At 38.1% G+C, this 24612-nt stretch overlaps 1 protein-coding gene across 1 annotated transcript; it reads right to left on the reverse strand.

Annotated features, from left to right (window-relative positions):
* Positions 1-3864: 3864 nt before the first annotated feature.
* pcsk1 (proprotein convertase subtilisin/kexin type 1) lies at positions 3865-23825 on the reverse strand. The gene is made up of 15 exons (XM_083564063.1): positions 23771-23825; positions 23305-23499; positions 21719-21823; positions 21268-21393; positions 15587-15733; positions 13779-13855; positions 11778-11866; positions 10472-10644; positions 10114-10326; positions 9652-9752; positions 8898-9131; positions 8622-8779; positions 8398-8531; positions 7433-7594; positions 3865-7021 (listed from the first exon to the last, which is right to left on the reverse strand). Exons 2-15 carry the CDS (start codon positions 23491-23493, stop codon positions 6617-6619), a joined length of 2313 nt encoding a protein of 770 aa, XP_083420189.1. The 5' UTR covers positions 23494-23499; positions 23771-23825; the 3' UTR covers positions 3865-6616.
* Between the last annotated feature and the right edge of the window lie 787 nt (positions 23826-24612).

Below are 24612 nucleotides of genomic sequence, written 5' to 3' on the forward strand. Positions count from 1 at the left end.
TTTAAGGCCATATCACTTAGCAGACACAGCTGGTGTGGCCGGTCGCTTGTTTAACCAGAGCAAACCAGGTTATTCCTGTTCTATTTAAAGGGAAAGATACACAATGCCCATAACTGGAGTTCATTCCAGTGACTTCTTAACACCTAAGGGATTAAGAAAATCAAAGAATGATATATAGGAAGTGTTTGTTTTGGTGTTACTGAGGCTTGTCTTTAAAATGGTGCTTAGTGGATTGTGGAGTAACAAATCAAACAGAAGTACAAGGAAGACAAATACGTGAAAAACACGAAAAACAAATGTGTACATTTAAACCACTTTGTGCACAGTAGCAACGGTAAGAATCAACATTACTGTCTGATGTAATGCATCGATTTAAAAAAGTCTGCATCAGATACAAGTTGGCATTTGCATTGTCTTAAACGTATTTGCATCAGCGAAAAAACTATTAATAGAAGTGCTATAATTTTATTATTTAGTAAGTGATCAATAATGACTTTTCCCCATTCAAATCCTGGAGCATTAGTATGGTCAGCCTCCAGTGTCAGGTTAAAAGCATGCTGTTAGCTTTCTAATTTATCCAGAGGTGTTCGCATGTGACTCTTTCACTCCTGCCTTAACACACCATGTCTTCATTGAGCTGGTTTTGTGAAACAAGGGCTTTGGGGTGGTAATACTTCAGTGGTTAAGGCATTGGGCTTTGGATCTGAAGGTTGCGAGTTCAAATCCCATCTATCCCACTTTTGTCCCTTAACAAAACCCTTAACCTCATAGCTGCTCAGTCGAAAGAATATTATACAATGCAATTCATGTAAATGGTCATTTGGTCTCACGCAGATGAGGATGGGTTTCCTTTTAGAGTCCGGTTCTTCACATGGTTTCTTCCTCATAGCATTTCCGGGTTTTTTTTTTTCTTGCCGTTGTCGCCACTGGCGTCTATCTCATTAGAGATAAATGTATAAGGACTTATTTATTTTCCTTACATTTATATTCACAATGAATTCTCTGCAGTGATGGTCTGGTGTCCACATCCTTCTGGAGATGTAGTCTATTTTATGGCTTAACTACATTGTATATTAGAAATGCAAGTTCTACATTCTTACAAACAATTCTCCTTCAAGGGATGATTTGCATAGTTACGAGTATTTTTTTATTTGGGATTTGGAAGTTAATTTAATTAGATTGAGATTTTTATCAATTTGATTTATACAATAGGTAGAAAGGGTATTTAAAAAAGAAGTAAACCAGTGTCTGCATAAACACTCCCCACCCTGAGTGAACAGTTTATCATTTCTATCAGCGTTAGACATCTGGATCTGGAACGTTTTAGTGTCTCAATGAGAGAAACAGTGACAAATTATTCTAGACACAAATGACTCTTTTTGTGTGTTTGGCTCAGACATTTGCCTGTAGGATAAGAGGCTTTGGAGCCTTGAATGATTTCAAAATCGTGACCAAGTGTACACTTACAAATCGATCTGGTGAGAAGACATACACCCAACACACACGCGTGCACTTCCGAAATATGAATATGAGTGAACATAAAATAAAATCAAGACATTAGATGCTAGTGTTAAACGTTAGCGCACATGCTTATGTTCATGCATGCATTAAAATACGTTGCACCGCAAAGGCCAATGTATCAAGATGTTTTGTATGTGCTGGGATCATGCTGCTAGCATGAAGTGAAAGGAATGCACATTTCAATACGTCTTCACAAGTTGCTCAGCGAACACATGCATGTGTTTTTTTTTTACTTTTCAAGATCTGCCAGCTACTTGGAATGAACCCCAGTGTAAATATGTTGATGATTATGTACAGAAAATGCCAAACAGAAGTGTTAATTAATAGCATTGCTAGCATAAAGAATAATAGAACAACTTTGGATGAGGAAGGAAGCCAGGAAAAAGTTGAAGGAGTGAGGTTATGTAGCTGAGCAAAGTCTCACCGACCTAAAGGCAGTCTGCAGGATGTGAGCAATGCCATATCTCTTTTTTTCTCTTGATCTTTCTCACTTTTTTCTCTCTGATGTCTCCTTATTTTGAATCCGTTTTACTTTGCCACCTCTTTGCTTTGTTTCCCTTTTGCATTTCTACTGATATGCTTAGCTACATTCTCATCTGTTGCTTACTTCACTCGTTTTCTTCCCTCTCGCCGTTTTGAAATGGATGAGGTTTCGGAATTTACTCTGGCTCGAACCCACAGCTGCCAGATGTTTAAAACATCTTGGTGAACAGATTTCTGATGAAAAAGAGAAACTGCAAATGAGGGATCTTTAGTATAATCTTTAGTGGTATCTAAAACTTGATTTTGGGTAAATCCAATGACATATTGGTTTAGTTTCATAGTGAAAATCAGGTTCCTAAATGCTGATAGTGGAATCATTGGGATTAAGCACCCTCAAGAGAGTGATGCAGCGGCGCTTTAGTGAGTTCATCTGTCCAGTTCTCATTCTGCGTATCTTCCAAAGCATCAGCAATTCATACACATATCAGTAACACCATCACTCATCATCTCGTAGATCAATAACTACGAGGGTACTGCATTAGCAATACCCTTCTGTAATGTCTGTGTGACACTTAGTAGCTAAATTCTCACTCGAATTAATGGAATAACAAATTAGCACCAGAATCATCAATCAAATCACATATGAGGTGGTGTGAAAAAGTCTCAAGACTAGTTTACACACTATCACCTTCAAAATATTCCTCTTGCACAGCAATACAGCGCTCCCAGCGTTCCTGCCACTTCTGGCACGTGTCCTGGAAGCGCTGGATCTCCGCAATGGTGCCATATTGATATTATGTTGTTTACAGAGAGAAACTCACATGTGAGTGCGCACATGGTCAGAATAGATCTGTTGGCGTGTTATGTATGTACGTATAATTGTAAGTCATACCGTTTGAGCCTCTCCAGGATGTGAAAGTTAATACTGCTACATATGTTTATGCCATGTTCGCTTTTTTTTCCGTTCTCTCCTTTTATGCTTTTTATGTCATGGAGTAGGCATAAGCATGTCACTGCTAGTCAGTCTGTGTATAATTACTGTATATGACATGGAATTTGCTTTGAAATTCATTGCAAGCATTCTTATGTATCCACCACAAGATGGCACTATAATGCTTTTATTTAAACACAGACTATAATACACTAAAAGTATTGGGACACTTGACTTTTTCCAGCCATGTGTGGTTCTTTCCCAAACTGTTTGTTTGGGCAATTTGGAGGCACACAGTTTTATAAGTGGTCGCATTAAATTTTGTTTAATTTTGTCTTGACTTAGGAGGACCCATGCTAGGACACCCAAACCTGTTCCAGCATGACATCAATCTCCTGCTATAGAGCTCTGCCCCTCAATCCTATTGAACACCTTTGGGATGAATGTGAATGCTGACTGCACCCCAGGCCTCTTCACCTTCTCACCTCCTTCAGTACCTGCTTTTACTAACACCCTTGTGGCTGAATTATTCTCACAAATCTCCACAACTAGACTTTAAAATCTAGTGAAATCCTCCCAGAAGAGTGGAGGTTACTAAAAGATAAAATTGAGGAATGGGGTGTTCAAAAAAACATATATGAATCTTCAGGTGAGGCGTCCACAAACTTTTGTTCATGTAGTATGTTTTCCAGTTGCTCTTTTCAGTCCTCCTTTGAGACTGTATGTGTTTTTTTTGCTTTCTATGTGTGTTCTATGTGTGTGTGTGTGTGTGTGTGTGTGTGTGTGTGTGTGTGTGTGTGTGTGTGTGTGTGTGTGTGTGTGTGTGTGTGTATGTGTCTTTTTCACCATAAAGGACCATAGGTCAACCCACAGACCTATAAAAAAAGACCCACTGCAAAATCCTACACACAGACCACAAAGCATTCACTTGCAAGAGAACTTTACAGTTTATTATGATGAAAAAACCATATATTATAATATTCATACATATTTGAAACTATATTGGCTTTTGTAAACAACTTGAATCAATCAACATGTATAAACACTGACTACATTGAAAAATGAATCAAATTACAGGATGCGTGCCAACGTTCCTCGTTCTTTTTCTCTTTCTTTTCCACTATATATATTATTTTCTATTCTCTCAGCTGGAAGAGAAGTGGGGCGACAATCACAGAACCAGGCAAACTTTAAACTAAACCAGGCTTTTGAGGTCCACGCCTGCCATAAACATAAGCTTTAATGGGTTTGTCTCATAAATATATATATATTATCCAGGTGATTCACTGAGCATCGTTATCAGCAAACATTGCAACATCAATCACAAATTACTTTTAGGTCTTTATTACAATAAATACGTCACATTTATTCATGTTGAGATCTGAAGTGATGCTGAAGCCAAATAACATAAAAAAAAAAAAACCCTGCAATAGGAGTTAAGATGATGTTGAGGAATTTTGCAGGACATGATTGTTGTTTTTTTTTTCTTCTATTTTTCCCCCTTATTCATGTGCATAAATTACTAAGAATCCATAGAAAAATAAATCTTTATTTCATATTGTTGACTGCTGAAAATACAAAATGAGCTGATAGTCCCTTATGTATGTCATGATTGCCATGGTGGTCCAAGAACCTTTGTGTATATATATATATATATATATATATATATATATATATATATGTAAATCCCACTGTTCCAAGTTTGGACTTTTCAAACCTTTTGCACATGTGCCCTTGAAAAGTGAAACATTGTAATGGTCTGCTTGCGTGAAAATAAGGAGTGTGGATCAGAAACAAAAGATGGATAAACTCTTGTATATCAAAATATACCGCAATTAAGAATACATAATAAGTTCTGAAAATGATCTACCCTGTATAAAGAACTGAATGAATCTCTTGATACATATCTGTAAAGGTTTTAAGGCATTTTTTCCCCCTTAATAATCTGTGGAAATTAAACAGACTTTCGGCAACGTAACAACGTACGACAGGCGGAATAGCTTTACAACACAACTTTACAATCATATTTTTTTGCATTTTGAATAAAATACTCTAATCATTAGGTTCTAAAGTATAATATTTCATTGAGGCAGCGCATGCAGAAAGTGGTGGCAGTGAAAGCAGCAGAACGTAAGCAGCGATAATGCAGAGAGAGGTTTGGGAATAAGAAAGGACATGGTCACAGGTCACATGACAGGAAGGAAAACAGCGGTGTACATCCAGCTGGAGTTAATGACCACATTCAGGTCATGTCGGGGGTTAGGGGTTTTCACGGTTTTGCCACGTGGGAAAAAAATAAAATATGTTAATAGTATAGTTGCATAAGTACCCCCCCCCTCCCTTGTTGTTGTGAAAGCCTTGAGATTAGTTCTCATACAACGATTGCCCTCAAAGCCCCCTAAGTGGTTCAATAAAAATGTGTTCGCTCTATTGTTAGTGGCCAGGACTCAACTGAACAAAGGTTGTTATGGTCTCAGGATGGTATAAGTGCATTTCTCTTGCTCTCCAGTCATCGGCATCTATCAGCTCAAATATATGAAAAAAAGAGCAGATTTTCTTTTCTTTTCTCTTACTCTGTTACACTGCCCTGTGATGCAGCATTAGCAGCAGTTCCAAAACATATCTACACTTTCACATGGCTCAGTGGAAGCACGCTTTTGACTCACAATTCCCTGCTGGTAGCTGCTGTGTGATGTTAGCTAGTGGCTTGGAAACCATTAGAAGTTACATCGTTAGTGCAAGTGTCAAATAGGAATACACCTGCGATTATTAGATAACATACCCAGACAAGCAACATGAAGACCAAAAAGCGATTAAAATATGTCTGGGTCAAAGTTCTGGAGACGTATAAATAAATATCTCAAGCTGTATGTGGCGCAATTGTGACTCTATCTAGTAAAGTCTATCCGCCAAGGCTTAGCGTAGCAAGGCTTTTTGGAAGAGTGGCAAGCCATGTGAAATGCTATTTGGAGTTGGTTTAAAGGAATATTAGAGTAGGTGAAAAAAATGGCATTCTGGTCCTATGAAACCAACTATAACATTGGCCTTGGAAAAAAATGTTTCATCACACCACAACACTGCTTATCTCCCAGGAAAGCATTACAGTAAAGCATGGTGGCGGTGGTAGCATTGTGGGGAATTTCACTTTCTAACACTATACCACATAGAAATGGTTAAGGCGGGGGGGGGGGGGATTAATACATATGCTAAGCAACTGTATTTGTCATAAAATATACAATATAATTCTAATTCTCAGTATAAAGTTGACATTTTTTGGATTGATGTAAATATATATATATATATATATATATATATATATATATATATATATATATATATATATATATATATATATATATATATGATCAAGGATGTGATCCGGTTGTGTGTACAGCACAGTAGCTGTGAGATACACAAAACACAAATAAGCCTCAGCGTGATTACGGATGAGAAAGAACGATGACAGAAACTTAGGTGTAAGAGTGAATCTCATCCTGTGCCTGGCTCCCATCGATTTCTCTATAAGCTTCTTCTGACTTTCTGCCATTACAACTCTTCCCTGCCATTATCATGCATCATTATCATTTATATTACCTTATTACCTACATTCACTACATACCTTTTACCCCCTGGGCTAATCCTTTGATCGTTCCCATACCTTCTTTTCCCCTTTCCACCACCTCACTGCTGCTCTCTTTCAAGCATGTCAAACAGAGCCTGCATCAGCCGGTCATCTCTGTGCCGATAAGCTTGTGCTCTGTAGAAGTTGTCAGTGTAGTCGTTGTACAAGTTGTTCTCAGGAACTGTGTCCTGTTTGAGCCAGTCCATGGCTTCAAGCAACTTCTGCTTGGAGATCCTGTCTCGGGTTTCGGCGCGGCCGAGGGAAGCCATGGAGTGAGGATATATTGCAGGGGTCTGCCTGTTAAAAGCTGACTGGAGAAGTTGGAGCAGCGCTAAACTGGGAGAAGTTGAAGACTGCGACAAAGCAGGCTTTTCTTCTGGGTCAGAAGCAGAGTCAGGAGTAGAGAAAGTGACTTTAGCTGGAGCCCGGGGATTCTCAGGTTTGATGGGAGAAGTGGTAGCCTCCTATAATGAATATTTAATGCAATATTAAATTTTGACAAGTAACAAATTAGCATGTTTAAAAGGGGCACATTAAAACCTTGCAGAAATTTGATGGGGCAACTTGTAATTTTGCAGTTGCAAAGCAAATTCCTTGTGCACGGACTGAATTTGAGCTCTATTCTCTAACTTAGTCTCTATTAAAACTATCAATCTTCACCTTTTAAGGAAAAGAGATGGAACCAAGATCATTTCTGGGCCAGAAAAATATATATATACAAATCCATAACCAGGAGAATAATTATATCTATTGCATAGAAAAGGTCCAGAAACAAATATAAAATCACAAACCGCACCTTTAAACAGTTAATACACAGAACAAATCCAGTGTCAAACAATTACAAACAGTAGGAATGTACTGTAAATTGTTCGTACCTCCATCATGCCCTCCACGTGTTCCACTCCCCTGCGGTCGTTCTGTACCGCGTTGTACGAAGTGTACACTCTCGGCTTTTTCATGTGCTCCGGCTTCTCTGAGGTCCCGTGCAGGATCAGCTTCCAGCTTAGGATCTGCCCTTCATTTTCCATCCGCCCTGACTGGGGAGAAAACAAAAAAGGAAAAAAATTAACCGAATTAAAAAATTCTTTGAGCAGATGAGCATCAGTGGAGCCTATTTCTGGGCCAGGAAACAAGTAAAACAAAAGAGTAATCGCAAAATCATTTGCACAGCAATAGTGTGGATGACTGTGAACATATCTTTAAACCATTATCATATGTCTAGAGACAACTAACAGAATGACATACTGCTGGAGTTGCCAAATTGAGGGAACCCCCCCCCCCCCCATTCCTACATAATATAACTTCTTGATTCATATTTTCTTGAATCCTGCACACAAAATAATATAAAAAAATGTCTATCTTGGTATTCATGTAAATTACATAAACTTATGTTGAAGCTATTGTGCAACAAAATTATACTAACAATTAAATCCAAGTAAATATATAAATATACATCTGGTATAAATTAATTTGCATGAATGTCAGCTTATGACCAAAACAAAATGTTTATATTTATGTTTGCACATGATGCAGTTTATACAAATATCCCCATATTTCTAATTAATTCCAATAAATTTTCCAACTCCAAACCCTAACCCCAAACCCAGACGAAGTTCCCAAAAAAAGCTTCCGGAAAGTTTTCGGGAATTTACCAGATATTTGCTGGCCCTTTGCAGCCCCACATACTGCACCTTTAAACATGTTATTGTTTTTAAATTTTTTATTTAAAACAATGTTTGGTGATTATTAAAGGTAAAAAAAGACTTAAAAATCAGTTTGATTTAAGGACTAAATTCATAATTCACATTAAATAAAGAAAAACGTCCGGCTTGTTATTTACCGTGTCGGTGATCTTCAGGGTCCATGTGCCGGTAGGATTTTCTCCCCAGGTGTGCACAGACATGAAGGCCCAGTTCCTGAAGCCATTAGACGAAGTGTCCCTTTCCCTTTCAGCCAAGAGCACTGTAGTAGTCCCTGAGTCAAGTGGATAAACACAGTGTGTTCAACTTGCATTAATATGTAGTGCATCTGGACCAGAGACATGTACATGCATGAATATCTTACCTGAAGGAGAAGTAAGCGTTATATGGAGGTCCCCTCTCCTGGTGTACTCAATGCTTGCCTCTACCTGCACATGCTCTAATGAGCCAATCGCATTTGTCTGGCCAGTACAAGCTTTAGTGGGTATCTCAATGCTGATCTCTCCTGCTGCCTTCAGAGGCCTAGAACATCAACCGGAAAATGTGTGATACATAATGTATGTATCATGACACTACACATACCAAATTAAATATATATTACAGTCACTCATTAGATAATCTCAATCAGCTGTCCTTGTACCTCGGCTGGAAGGTGTCATCCCTCACGATGCATTGCTTCTTCTCAGGCACGTGCTTCCACACTTTGGGATCGGCCAGGTCTACCAGAGCTTTAGCGTTGAGCAAGCCGAAACCGAATCGGCTGTTCACCATGAGACCCGCGCCGTTCCTCTTCCAGCCAGGGTTATTCGCCAGAGGATCGAACTCAGACGTCCAGACCACCAAGTGCTGCAGGTCTCGCCATGTTAGATCAGGACTGGAGACATTCAGACACATAGACTTCAGTCTAAACTATGAGCAATTATACAGTATTTTTGTTAGATCATTTACAGTTTATTTAACCTCATGGCCATATTAAATAGCAGAATTAGGGAACTAGCAGAACTAGGGGTATAAAGGGTATATATTTTTTAAAAAGAGCCTACTAATGGTTTGGAGGTGAATTTGCTGGAAGAGTTTCGGATCTCGTAGTGTTAGTGAAAGGAAAATTGAAATCCTATACGATTGTGTGCCTCCAATTTTGTGGTAAAATTCGGGTCCCAATACTTTTGTCTATATAGTGTATGTGAATGAATGACAGACTGCCAAATACCATGGCATAAAAGGTGTTCTTTCGATTATTGTCCAACACCACCATGTTCCATCTTGTTTTATTTCTGACTTGTTAGAGCAGATGTTTCGAAATTAGGTTACTGGAAAAACACAATGCGAGTGCCAGTACAAGTCGTGTTTTTATTTGAAATTGTAAGCGGTGGTATGATAATATTTGTACGTACTTCTGTTCTAATGCCAGAGCGAATATCCCAGCTGCCAGTGGAGCAGACGCAGATGTTCCAGTGTGTGTCTCTGTGCATTCATTGTGAAGGTCAGCACTGGTCTGCAGTAAAATAAAGGAGAAAATGGGATTAAGGCATGCAAATATATGTTATTACATTTAGTAATTATTCACAGGACAAAGAACCAGATTGTTAATATAGTATTTTCAGCTACAATGCTTGGTAAGATGTAAGTTAGTTATATTTTCGGATGTCAGGCTATAATTAAAACGTAAACAAGAGCAACTAGTGGCGTCTCAGTTTTGGTTCAGAAATCGAAGGAACTGTTTGTTAAATGTGCCTGATTTTGTGATCAAAATACTACATTTCCATGTATATTCCTAGTCTCTATCACTAAATACATCCCAATCGTTGTAATCAGACCCACTATGAGTCCTGAGTATATGTGGTTTAGTGACTCACAATCCTCTGGTCAGTGTAGTCTCCACTGCTGTAGGCTGTAGCGAGGGTGGATGAGCATTTCTCAGCGTACCAGGGCGACAGGCCCTGCTGTGACGCACTGCTGATGGAGATGGTGAAGATGCTGTCCGTGTACCCGTCACAATCACAGTTATCACCCTGACGCCCACCGTTACCCGACGCCCAAACAAAGATGGAGCCCTTTCCACCACGACCCTGAGGACACCAAGCCAATGAAGATTTTCCTAAACCTAAAACCTCATTCACAATTTCTTGGTGTATTAATAATATATACAGGTGAATGATTTTAGTGTCATATATGTACAACAAAGTGGCTATACATTTAAATATGATTTCTAACCTTCTGGATGCCATACTCGAACGCTTTCTGTGCCAGGCGACCCGGCCCCTCTACGGTTTTGCCGTCATCATTTGGCCCCCAACTGGCGCTGTAGATGTCAACGTGGTTGGGGTTAAAGCCTATTGAGCTTGCCTCAATGGCATCGGTCACGATTCCATCCAACATTCGGATACCTGAGGGTCAAAAAGCGGAAGGGAATGGAAACATTATAAAACACATCCATCCATGTTTCCTGACACTGATCCTACACAGAGTCAGGAGGCTATCCAAATGAATTCGGGGCTTGGGGGAACTTTATGAACTAGTACATCAAAAGGCCCAATCACACACTTATTAACACATTATGGTCTAGACACTACAAAGTACCAAGAGGAAACCCTCTAATCACTGAGCGAGTATGTCCATGTGAACATTGGATGTAAAACAAACTTGCTTGTGGTGGGACCACTGAAAAAGTTCAGAAATTTTTAATGGTGTTCTTATGTATAATGTATTCTTCAATTCTTCTTGTACAAAAGTCTAGTGTGAAAAAATACACTTGCACAGTTTGCAAAGAAACTTAGCACATTGGTTGTTCCAAACATCTCAGAACTAACCAACTAGTTTTTCTGTGGATGTAGGCTGCTTCAAATCTATCTGTCTCTTCATGTAATCCCAGACAGACTCAATGATTTTGAGATCCATGCTCTGTGGGGGCCAAACTATTACTTCCAGAACTGCTTGTTCTTCTTTACACTGAAAAAAGATCTTAATGATATTGACTGTATGTTTGAGGTTGTTGTCGTTGTCCTACAGCAGAATAAATTTAGGGCCAATCAAACACCTCCCTGATGGTACTGCCTGGATTTCTCAGCCTTGAGGACACCATTAATTCTGAGTAGATCTCAAACTCCATTTGGTGAAATGCCACTCCAAACTTGCAAGAACCCTACACCATGTCTTCACTGTTGCCTGCAGACATTCATTGTTGTACCACTCTCCAGCTTTTGGGCAAATAACTTGCCTTCTGCTACCGGTAAATATTTTAAATTTTGAAAAGGCAAAGAATTTTACACTTTGGATTGTTTCCTTGTGTTGAACTGAACCGAACTGAAAAATATAAATGTAACTCATATAATTCTGGAAAATCACTTATTGATCTTAGACTTAGAAAGCTGACACTTAGTGGCTGATAGAGCTGATATGGTAAGAAATGATCATTTATCTGTTATATTGTAATCCAAAGACACTAATTTCTTTAGAGAGCTCTGTATAATACAATATACACATTTTCAGGCACAAATAACAAAAAAGTCTAATATCTTACCTCCGACTTTCGAGTTGTACGCAACTCCGACACCGCATTTGTTGTTGTCTGCTTGCATTGCGATTTCCCCTGCACATCTTGTTCCATGTCTGAAGCACAAACATCAAGAGGGATAACAAAATGTAGATCTGATACTTTATTTATGAATACATAATTTGCATATTTCAATGGGCTATAAATGTAAACGCATTGGATGGAATTCTCAAATCCGATTAGTCAGAAGTTTTCTATAGATTTTCTAGAACAGCAGCTCTAGTGGTATTTTCAACAAAAAAAAAAAGCTGATTTACTTCTAGAAAATCATTTGAAAACCTCTGACCAATCAAATTTGAGAATTCCAGAATTCCTTTTTTTTTGTGTTCAGCTTCCAATTTTTATACTTACAACTCATTTAAATAGATTTCTATGACTGGTGCTATGCATTACTCTAAAGTTATTTATTCAGATTAATACAATAAATTATACTGTATATTCTTTAATTATGTCAATTTTGATACATTTCATTTAATCAATTTCATGCAAGGAGTCTCCAGTTCAGTGGGTGAGTTTTTAGCCACAAGAAAGTCTTCCTGATTTTTGTCCGTAGATGCTGTGTAACATTAAACTTTAGGTTGTAAAACACAAAATAAAATTCATAGCTACTGTATTTTTTTTTTTTTTTTTTTTTACAACAGCAAGCCTTGTCGTGTTTAATTCTCTTGTCATGACTCAAGTTAATAAATGCAGAATACATTAAGAATTTAAACTTTGTGCTTCATAACTACTTCATAAAGCATTGATCATAGTCTTTTTTTTTTTTTTTTTCATTAAGCCGTTTCTAGACTTCAATTAGCAAAAACATGCTAATTCAAACTGGTTAATAATTAATGAGTGAAATCCTTTTTTTTTTTTAGATTAACTCTAAAAAAGTGTAGTTGGACGGCTGACAAACACTATACAATACAGCCAATGATAGTGAAGTACTTCAAGTCTATTAACAGAACAGCACTCCCAGATATGTGTGTGTGTGTGTGTGTGTGTGTGTGTGTGTGTGTGTGTGTGTGTGTGTGCGTGTGTGTGTGTGTGTGTTCACACAAGACCACTAGCTAGCACAGTATGAGTCACTCAGATGCAATGTGTGGGATGCTGGACGCTACTTTGGTGTGGGAGAATAATGATTGTTTTCCTTTTTTCTACCACATATGTTAGCTTCTAATTGCCAAACAGCTCAACATTTGCCATTTCTACTTTCACAGAATGATTTTGGAAGCTCAAATGTTTCTCCAGAATCACAGAAATGAGACATTGATATTTTGACTATAATAAATGTTTAACATGATGATGCAGTTTTGTAATGAAATCCAGTGGAGAATATCTACTGCTCATAATGCACAATAATATTTCATGTACAATGGGAGCCACATTGCAAGAGTTTAATGCAGTTCTATTAATTTTATTAGTATCTATATTTATTTATCTATCTATATTTAACCAGAAGTAGGTGTGTTCAAAACCAGATTTTCTTTCTCTTTTTAAACAATTTAAAACCAATCTCTATAAACTTCTATAAACCTAGAAACACTGGAAATCTCCCAGATGTAGAAATCTCAGCACTGTCAGCATGGTGAAAGAATCACATATCTGACAGTTCCTCAGGCTGCGTCCATGTTAAAAAAATAAAAATCTTTTTTTAAAAGCATTCGTTCACACCAAAATAGTGTTTTGGTCCAAATGGAAGGGAGAAAATGATCTCCAAATTGGAAAATTTGAACCACCATTGAGATGTAATCACATGACCCATTTAAGTCAAAACAAACAAAATGGCCAATGATGTTGTTGCGACTGGTGTTTATTTATTTATTATTATTATTATTATTATTTTAAATGTATTTACTATTTTCCCAGCCCTGATGCTGTCGACTCTGCATCCAGCAACAGCGATCACTGTGTGGTTGTCCTAGTTTTTGATTAGCAGGTGCTAATCCGGGTCTTAGCTGAAAGTTATGACGCTAAGACACTCACTTGTTCTCATTGGTGGAGTCGTATCTGGGGAAAGGATCAGGATTGTTGTCGTTGAAATCGTAACTGGCCTCGGGATCCTGAAAGAGACAGATTTTTTTTTTTGCATTTAAGAAACTGCTATGTGGCAAAGCAAGAAAATTGGGTTTCATATATGGCAACCGCAAAGAGAAAACACAGGTGAGTATGACTGCAGCTTCATAAAATTCAGTCCACTACTGCAGATACTGTTCTTGCTGTATCTGTGCTGTTTAACTTCTCTTTGAAGATTATCACTTGTCACTTGAGAATTCTATAATAGACCATGCAATAGCATGTTCTTCATGCTACATTATATTGTGCTTTTATATGTGTACATACATTATATTGTGATTTTTATATGATATGATTATAAGATCATTTAAAATTTTGTGTCATGTCTTACAAATGACCATTTCCAGACAACGCTGCCTCCGATTTCCTAACAATCACTGCGGCCTAAAAACAAGGACCATCTATCTCACAGTTACTTATTACAGACACCCACACCACACCAGGATAAAAAGCACTTCCAAATCGACATTCAGGTTAAAGTATATGCTCATTTGTCCTTGTGCCTTTGTCTTTACCAAGCTTTGAGACTATGTTGGCTATAGTGTTTCTGATTTAACCGCCGACCTTTGAGCTGGATCTTCATCTTTGAAAAGAGGGTGAAATCTGAAGGAGCCAAATCCGGTAAGTAGGTTGGGTGTGGTAGTAAGAAACTTAGTGGGAAGACCTCGATGACAGAGTGCGCATGTGGTAAAAATAGCAGTTGTGGTAATGCACTTGGTCAGAATAGCACCAGTTGCAAAGCTTCCGATGTACACCGGATGATGTATTATGGCACACTACGTTATGAAGATCTGTGCTCCCTGTGACTGTGCGAATGGCCTTGTGCTGCCTTCTGTTGGTGTGTTACAAAACTAGTCTTTAAGATTTTTTATACTACCTCGTCTTATTTACATGACTTTTTATAGCTATCTAACATAGCATCATTTGGTGGTTTCATAGTCTCATCCTTCATCTGAGTGTTTTTTTGTTTTATCACAATGGTGCTAAATTCTGCATTCCGGGGCCACTGATCTCACAATTTCCTTTACGTTTCGTGAATTTACATCTGCGAGAGTAAAATTAAGCAAATACATTTTACAACGTAAAACTGGCTTCACTTTTCTGGGTTTTCTGGATACAGATAAGATGCTGTTTACTCCAGGACGAGGCTCGGTCTATGACTGGGAAAGCAGCCTGTATTGATTATAGAACATAATGCTTGAGTACTCCTATCATGGCACAGCGCAGTCACTAAAGGCTTTCTGATTGAGTAAAGATAATTACAGACACTATAGTTCCATCTGTGTGGAAATAGAGACTCACTCTCCATTTCTGCCTCCTTCAGTCTGTGTGTTTGTGTCTGTATATTTGTGCGGCCTCTGACTGCAACCCATCTATTCACTAACACACAAAAGGCTCTCACTCGAATGAAAAGAGTCTCTGCAGTTTGTAAACAGAAAACATATCAGAACACAGCTCATGCAGGGATGTGAGATTCACGCGCTGACGCATAAGTCTGTATTTCTTACTGTATAGAAGCCTATAATATATTACAGCCATGTGCAAGCATTTCTGTCCGCTAATATTCATTAGACGCCTCTGCATGCGCCAGAGACGGTTACTACAGATAATCATTCGCCTGTCTGAGGTGTGCGTGTGTGGGGGGGCGTTGTCACCATAGAAACAGCCGAACGATATTGTGGCGTTGGAGCGGCCTGTTGCCATGGTGATGCACTTACGTAATTGGGGTAGATGTCGGTGTGATTCCATTCTAGGCCATCATCCAGCACGGTGATGACCACGCCTTTACCCGTGATACCTTTCTTCCACACAGGGATCACATGGAGGTCCAGCTTCGGCAACGATGACGACGTCCGCGTGTCTTGCTACAGGGCAGGGGGGATGGAGGAAATTGGTTAGAAAGGATAAACTGTAGTGTTATTTTAGGGTAAAGCATGTGTATGTGGCTTTCTCCATGGCTGTAGTATCTGGAGTAAAATTCCCAGTAGACCACTATAAGCTAATATCTTCTGTAAGCCAAACTTTGGATTGTAGCTATTGTGTTGACATAAAAAATCCGTAAGTCCATGCCATGTGGTGAACCTGGATCATGTTTATGTGATTACAGAATGCTATTTATAATTCCTGAGGTAAAATTTTATGCTACACAGAAACAAAAGCTGTGTAGCATGATCGACTTATGGAAAGGATTTTCTTACTAAGACAATTTGCTTTGTTTCAAAAAGTGATCTCTTGCATGACCAGAGATGTGAAGTGGCTAAGGGTGTGTTATGCTAGCTATGGCAAAGAGTACAAGTCCAAGGTACAAGTAATATACTCTTTAGAAATATAAATACTAGATCTAATAACTAAACAAATATTAGTTAGCTGAGCACACACTAAACAATTCATTTAAAGGTTGCTAATATAATGAAGTGTGGAAAATTATTGTCACCAGAGGTGGGAAGTATAAAATACTTTTTTCTACTGTGCTTCTGGTATCAGTACTTTACTTCATTACTTATTTTTCAAACGACCGTTTACTTTTACTTAATTTTTTACACAAATATGTACATTCAACCCCTTACATTTTCAAAACAGACTCATCATTTTCAGCACATCAACCTCTTTCTCGTCATTGCGCGGCTTTTTCAATCTACCACTGGTGTATCAGTTCCTGGCTCTCACACACCATAGTTGTAGTCTAGTTTACGAAACTAACAACAAGCAAGACAGAAGGCAACAAGATGTTTGGGGTTAACGTGGATGAGACAGAGGGAGTCGGTGCCGTAAACATGCCTGAGAACAGAGACATTCCTGATCACCTGATCATCATCATCTTTTCTCTGCTCGTGTTCTATATGGTGGATGTTCAGCCTGGATACATTCATTTAGGCAACAAAATCTGAAATTCTTTTAATTAATATATTAATATGATGTGAGGTTCAGTTACCAGCATGACACTAAAACAGGTAATAATAAAAGTACATGTCAGAGCCCGAACTTCTTTACGTTAACTTGTGTGAAACATTTTTGTCAGTACTTCAATTTTTTCCAGAGTTTTTTAATACAGAGCATCTGCACAATCACACTTTAAATCTGGACTACTGTCAATATCTCTGTCATATCCATACCCATCCCTTTCTTATTACACTTTCTTAAACACATTATCTCTTCATCATGGCTGCTGTTAGTAAGTGGGATATATTATGCAGCAAGTAAAAATTTTGTCCTCAGTGTTGATGTGTTAGAAGCAGGAAAACTGGCCAAGCGTAAGGATTTGAGCGAGTTTAACAAGAGCCAAATTGTGATGGCTAGACGACTGGGTCAGAGCATTTCCAAAACTGTAGATCTTTTGTGATGTTCCTGGTCTGTAGTGATCATTATCTATGAAAAATGGTCCAAGGAAGGAACAGTGGTGAACCGGCGACAGGGTCATAACCGACGACCGAGGCTTATTGATGCCAATATTGGGCATGTGGTTATAATGTTATTCCTGAACCTTGGCATAAAGTTACACCTGGTCGCTGTAAAATGAGCATTTCACAAATAAAAATATAAATAAAACATATATTATACATTAAAAATCGAGGTAAAGTTGTGAAAGCAGATGTGAAGCATCTAAAAACCATACGTTATGTTGACGTGACTTTTTTTTATATGGGTTGCATGTAGAGCACTTTGGCCTGAACATGCTTCTATAGTAATCCCATTGTTTAGCCTCTCCAAAGCCAAAGGGAAAGATAGAATCTTCTCCATGTTGACCTTTTCCTTGACTATTGTCAGCTCTTGCTGTGCCACAAAGACGTTCCACCTTTAGCCAGATTATTAACTGCTAGAAATAGGAAGCTCTAAAGTGCAATCACAGCAACAATACAGGACAAAAAGGAAGTCCTTTGCTTGATAAAAAACGTGTAATTTGTGTAAAAAGCTCGGCATGGAAAGCTCATTAGTGTCAGCTTTAATTGGTTAATGAACCGGAAAGGGAGGTGATGTGAAGCTCCGCCGAGCATCGCTGATGACTCAGAGCTGAGAGAAGGCTTGAACAAGAAGAGCTTTAAAACAGAGTACGCAATAACGTTACACAAGCACAACCCTTAGCAATGACTCATAACGCATATCTCTTAGCTGAGGGAGGGGGGAAGGGAGAAAATATGATGTCTATGGCCACTTGTATCAGGATTTTCTTTTTTTCATGGGATGACCACATTAAAAGTTTACACACACACACACACACACACACACACACACACACTCGTTCTGAAAAAATAGAACAAATTTTAGGCCTAAACACAGCAAAACCTCTCAGCTTCCACCTGAACATTTTTTCTCTGATGGTTTGATTTGGGGAAAAAAAAATGTTTGCACCCAAATACATGTTTAGACTCGCCACACCCACTTAATAACAGCATGCGGTATTCGGTAGAGAAACGCCTTGTGAGTCATCTCTGATTGAATTATCAAGTGCCACGAGGTACTGCCTTCACAACACCACATGACAATCGATCGTTTTCCTCTGCCCTCCCTTCCTTCTCAGCACATCCTGTCTCTTCTCTAGACCTCGTACGTCATCCTCGTTCTCTCCCTCTCCCCTTCTTTCTCTATGCACCACTGCGCTACAACTGCGGCTCATCACCGCGCACGAACATTCCACGCAAACCAGGCCACGTTTGCAAATTGGTTCCGTAAAAAGAACTGCTTAGCTTTGATCATAATAGTGGGGCAATCACAAAGAGCTTCACTAAAAAAAAAACAAAAGAAAATCATTCGCTGGTTCACCACTGTTCCTTCCCTGGACCACTTTTCATAGATACTGGCCACTGCAGCCCAGGAACATCTCACTGCAGTTTTGGAGATGCTCTGACACCTTCACAAAACAAAGATGTAGTTGTTTAATATGAGAAGATGCATGGACATATGGCCAGTCAAGGGGAAATTTATTTCAGTGTTTAATCAGGACTCCGGGAACTGATTTTGTCCCGTGCCTTTTATGGGTGACTCAGATTTTCCAATATCCTGTTTTACAGTCATAAAGTATAATAAAACAGGAGAAACCCAAAACCACAATACAGTAAACTACATAATTATGACAATCACTATGTGGAGGAAAGTGCAGGACATGCCATATGCAAGTAATATTACCAATGATGGTGTATTGTTGCCCAATTCCTGTAAAGTTGTGTCTTGAATTGCTTTCCTTACTAGCATAATTTTTTTCTCTTGATTTGAAGTTCATTGAAAAAAATTTTTTTTAGATTTTTAAATGACTGAAAAAAACCCCCAATTTAAACAAAGCTACTATTACAAACCACTGAAACTGGAGACACCTTCTAAAAATGCTAAATCAATGTCTTCTGGCAGAAAACTAACACCATGTCTTGAAGTGTTTTCCTTACTAGCATCTGAATTTTATCTCTCGATATGTTAATGAAACGTAGAAATTTAGCTTTCCATACTATCAGAAAACAGTCCCCAGTTACTGTAACAAACCAATAAAACTGTAAACTCCTTCTAAAATGTCTTCTGACTGAAAACACAACCATATCAACAACAACATCCTAATTCATTTATGTTTAGCGTGTTTAGCTGGGACTAATATCACAGTCAAGATGACACACCTTCTGAGCAATCAGATTTAGGAAAAACAGTATTGTGATATAGTAAAAATGTATTATAGTATTAATTAAGTATTCAATTTGATGGAAAAGCAGGACAGTGCTTAATACCTGAGTGGATGTTACTGTATATCTATCAGAAATAGGACATCTCTGACTCTGGCTTACAATGCAAAAACAAACTGAGTTGGTTTGGTTTTGCAAGGATTTTTCTTTTCTGTATCTGTCTGTATCTGTTTATCTGTCAACATTTATTTCATTATCTTCTACAACCTAATGAATAAAGCATCAGCCTTCAGAGTAACGAGGTTGTGGGGTCACTTAATGTGGTAGTTGTGGCCCAATGAGTATCATGAGGTTGCTGATTATAAGCTTGTCAATTCAAATTGCCATTCTGTCCCACTTTCAGCCTTGAACATGGTAAACCCAGTCTTAGCCAAGTGTGCTATTTTGGATACAAGCATCTGCCAACTGTATAATGAATAAATATAAAATAAAGCTGCAGAATCATTGGGTTTAGTTGCTGATGTGAATCTCATCAAGGTTACTAGATCTATATTTATCTCTCGGTTTTTACTGCCGGTTTTGTCCGTTGTTCTTGAGCTTAATGGCCCTGCTTCGTTTGGATTGAGTGATTGATCAAACACTGTTTCTTTTTCAGTTTGTTTGCTGGGTTCGAATAAAAAGCTCCTGCTTACATCTTTCAGCATCCACTTTATAACGGAAGCACTAATGCTGTGCTACTATAGCTAAGAAGCAACATCCCAGAGGAAAACACTGGTCCACTAATGAAGTCCAGAGAAAAGAAGAACTTTGCTCTGTTGTACAACTCTGACAAACAAACAGCAGTTTTAAAAGATGAATTCTTTTTTTATTGACTCCCTAAATTTCTAAACCTTTCCTTTATTTTCCTTAAACCTTATTTTTTATTGCCTTTATTTATATTTATTATTGCATTTGGCAATATACACTCGATGACCTTATTTTGAGCGAATTACAACTGAGCAGTTAAGAGTTAAGGGCCTTGCTCAAGGGCCCAACAGTGGCAGTTTAGTGGTGCTGGGTTTTGTACTTATGACCTTCCGATTCCGAAGTCCAATGTCTTTGAAATGGAGGTACACCGTCCCTCATTGATATGACCATGATCTATTTGGAATTTTTTGTTGTTACCGCAAGCATATTATACATACTATATAAAGCCTGACAGCGTGGGGTGCCACCAACAACCTGACCTTCAACGTCATGAAGACTAAAGGGCTTATTCTGGACATTCAGAAATCTAACAGCAGGAGAAACTCCTCAATCTACATCAATGGAATTGATGTAGAGAGGGTCTCCAGCTTTATGTTCTTGGGAGGTCACATCTCTGAGGATCTGTCCTGGCACCAGAACATTTCAGCTCCGGTTCAGAAGGCATAACAGCTCCTGTATTTCTTGAAACAGCTGTCTGTCCCCTGGGATTCTAACAAGATTTTACTGCTATATTTTCGAGACCTTACAAACATCCTCCCTAATATTTATGTCTATCTATCTATCTATCTATCTATCTATCTATCTATCTATCTATCTATCTATCTATCTATCTATCTATCTATCTATCTATCTATCTATCTATCTATCTATCTATCTATCCATCCATCCATCCATCCATCCATCCATCCATCCATCCATCCATCCATCCATCCATCCATATATATACTGTATATATGGATGGATGGATGGATGGATGGATGTCAAATGTACTTATGTATGATGTTAAATTGAGTTGAGTAGAGTGATTGTCAACTCAAACAAAGGAAACTCACCAGGTACCACTGCTGGTTCCACATGGGGTCGTCAAAGAGTTTGTCCACAGAGCAGTCTTTGCAGTCTGCCCCTAGAGGAGCACGTTTACTTCGCTTCATTTCATACTGCTGCTCTGCCCAAGACACCTTCAGAGAAAAACAAAGCAATAATACATTCAATATTTGTGTACATATACATATATTCTCAAATGCATACATGTGGATGGATGGATTGATGGAGAGATGAATAAATGGATGATTGTCTGCTTGGTTTGTTTGTTGCATGGATAAATGGGTGAATAGATGGAGGAATGTATGAATTGTTTGTTGGTTTGTTGAATAAATGGATGGATGATTTTTGGTGCACCTTTCAATATTTTAAACTTCAATAACTTCTGGCAATGCAACAGTGTATAATGTATATATTCTTTACAAATAAATGTTTAGAAGTGAGGAATTTTTGATTTCTTACCCTGTCATCTTCTGACAGCCTTTTGGTAATGTGCTGTGCACTTCTTTTGTTCCTGCTAGGATGATAGTGATTTTTTAATAAATAATGGTTCTCTAGGGCCCCAATCTGCAAAAAGAAGAGAAAAATAAAGTGATTGGGAGCGAATAAAGTACTTAATGATGATTCATTCTTACTCATGAAGTGTCCTGAGGATTTGGAATTTGGTTAACCATTTTTCACTTCCTTTTTTGAGAGAAAATAATTTACTCCTGGCATAAAAACCCATGTAAGTTTTTTTTTGTCAATCAAAATTAAATCGTACAGATTTTTTCGAAAAACGTACACCAGAAACCCCTCAAAACGATTTAATTTTGAGTTATAAAGTCTCCACTCTGGGAATAAAAGGATACTAGCTGAATAGAGAGGGAATCATGGGTTCACCTTCTGTGTCTTTACATATATTTTACATAGAAATCCGCATGCGTACATTCATCTTAAGTACTTTACTGTTAAAGTTAGATATCATACCTTAAGTGTTTTTGAAAACAATAGTATATCCAGGTTTCCAGATGAAATATAAATATTAATGGAATGCAAAATAAGGGCACCACCCCAGAGACCAGGAAAGGTATTTTAAGTTGCTGAGAGCTCCTGGGATGCCACACAAGGCAACCTGTGGGATCTTTTAAACCAGATACTTGCCATTGTAATTGTCTTAAAGTCAGATATGCACATAGATCACAACAGGTTATTGCAATACTGAAATGCAGTTACTCTCCACCTTAAAATGGTTCCAATTTACCTACAGTATGAGTTCACATAACCATAACTTACCTATATTAAATGACAGTCATCCAACATATAGCCACAAAATCCTATTACTCTATAAAGCATTAATCAAACAAAACTCAATGCATTACACAAACAAACTCCCCATGCTTTAAACAAACAAAACCCATGCATTAAGCAAACAATATTCTATGCATTACATAAACAAAATCCTATGTATAACCAAACAAAACCCCATACAGTAAATAAACAAAACCCAATGCATTAAACAAGCAATATTCCATGCATTAAACAAACAAAACTCAATGCATTAAACAAACAAATGTATATGCAATAAACAAATAAAAGCATGTATAAACCAAACAAATGGCCATACATTAAGTAAACAAAAACCTGTGTATAAATAAAAAAAACCCAGATGCATTAAACAAATAAAACCCATGCATTAAACAAACAAAACTACACTCATTAAACAAACTAAAGTAAAAGCATTAAACAAACCATATCCCATGGATTTGATAAACATACAAAACCACACAAAACCTCATGCATTAAACAAACAATATTCCATGTATAGTATAAGCAATGCTAGACTTTATGCATCATCCCAACAAAACCCAATGTGTAATCCATGCAAAATTCCATGCAATAAAGAAACAAAATCCCGTGCATTACTTAAACAACCACAATCCAAACTCTATGCATCAACCTTTAAAAAAACACACGCATAATCCAAGCAAAACCCCAATGCATAAATCAAACTCGGATGAATATACGATGCTGTAATATGAAACACGCGCGGTTTCCACTCCACCTACCTGTCGCACTAACTCGTAGCCGAGCTCGTCGGCGATGGTCCGGGCAGCGTCTATTCCCCCGGGTACCTCCACGGCCCATTCGTTCAGGTACTGTCGCTGAGAGCGCGCGCCCAACACGCACAGCAGAAGCGCCAGAGTCGCGCGCAGCATCATCACCGCCACTGCCGGAGCCCGACATCTCACTTCCATTTCAGTCTGAAGAGCACGGATGAAGAAATGCAGGCGACCCGATTTAGGATTCAACCGAGGGAGCAAATAAATAGATAAATAAATAAATACATAAACATGCAAATCAATAAAAAGGTCAATAAATAGGTTAGAATGTTGTGTCTGAATTTCTTTTTGAATCCTGCTATTTATTTTATTATTCTAATGGAGGATGCTGCTGCCGTGTAGAAGAAGTAACTGAAAGCAGGCGTGGAAAAGCCACCAGTGAATGACTCGGGAAAGGGGAAGGGATGCTTACACGTCAATTTGCGAAAACGCTCTGACGTCAATTTCTACCTGGGGTAGGATGCTCAAGTCCCAAGGGAAGAGGACGAGAAGGAGGAGGAAGAGGCAAAGAGGAAGGGAAAATTCATCTATTAATAACCACAAGACTTTTTTTTTTTTCATCTATGTGAAGATAGAGAACCATTTGAAGATTTTTTAGACCTGGCGAACTAAAAATATTCGACCCTTCACTATTCAACGAATTCCCTCTATTAATAAAAAAAAAATAACATAATTTATAGTTTAGGGATTAGACTTTGTTTTTCGTAGAGGCGACAATGACGACATGATGTGCGTCATCAGATCGATTCAGCACCACCGCTTTGGACAGCTCCCTGCTGCCTTGCATTCTATTTATTTTGGATTTAAAATCATTTTTTTAACCAAAATAAATATTTGCAGTAAATGTGTGTATGTTTGGATGTACAGTTTTTTTTCCTCGATACCAATTTGGTTACCAAATTAGGCAGATCTCCATATGAATGAACGTGTGTGTTTGAGAGCTTGAAAACGAGAGATGACACGAGCAGAAGGATTCAGTATTCAGTTCATGTGACCAAAATAGACTGGCTGTACATGAAAGGGTTCTTCATATCAAAGACATTAAGCTTGAAAGGTAGACTGGGGGCAGTTGTATAATCTTTTTAAATATATTTTTTTTATAAGCTTCAGTATCTGAACATGTGATAGGTGCAACTGTCTGTTTACTGTTTCTAATGTAAAAAAGGTTTATGTTCAAGGGATTGTGTATAAAATGAGATCGAATGATTAAAATTTTACTCAGGTTATATCATTTTGGTATGTCTATGGGGGATT

This window comes from Silurus aristotelis (genome assembly GCF_946808225.1).
Source record: "Silurus aristotelis genome assembly, chromosome: 16".
Taxonomy (NCBI): domain Eukaryota; kingdom Metazoa; phylum Chordata; class Actinopteri; order Siluriformes; family Siluridae; genus Silurus; species Silurus aristotelis.

Bases quoted from the DNA above. Each gene is read 5' to 3' on its own strand.
- pcsk1 (XM_083564063.1), bottom strand. From the start codon at position 23,493: ATGGAAGTGAGATGTCGGGCTCCGGCAGTGGCGGTGATGATGCTGCGC. The intron at 11,867-13,778 runs GTGAGTGTCTTA...TTTGTGCTTCAG, and splicing joins GACTCCACCAATGAGAACAA to ACATGGAACAAGATGTGCAG. The intron at 9,753-10,113 runs GTGAGTCACTAA...ATTTTACTGCAG, and splicing joins ACTACACTGACCAGAGGATT to ACCAGTGCTGACCTTCACAA.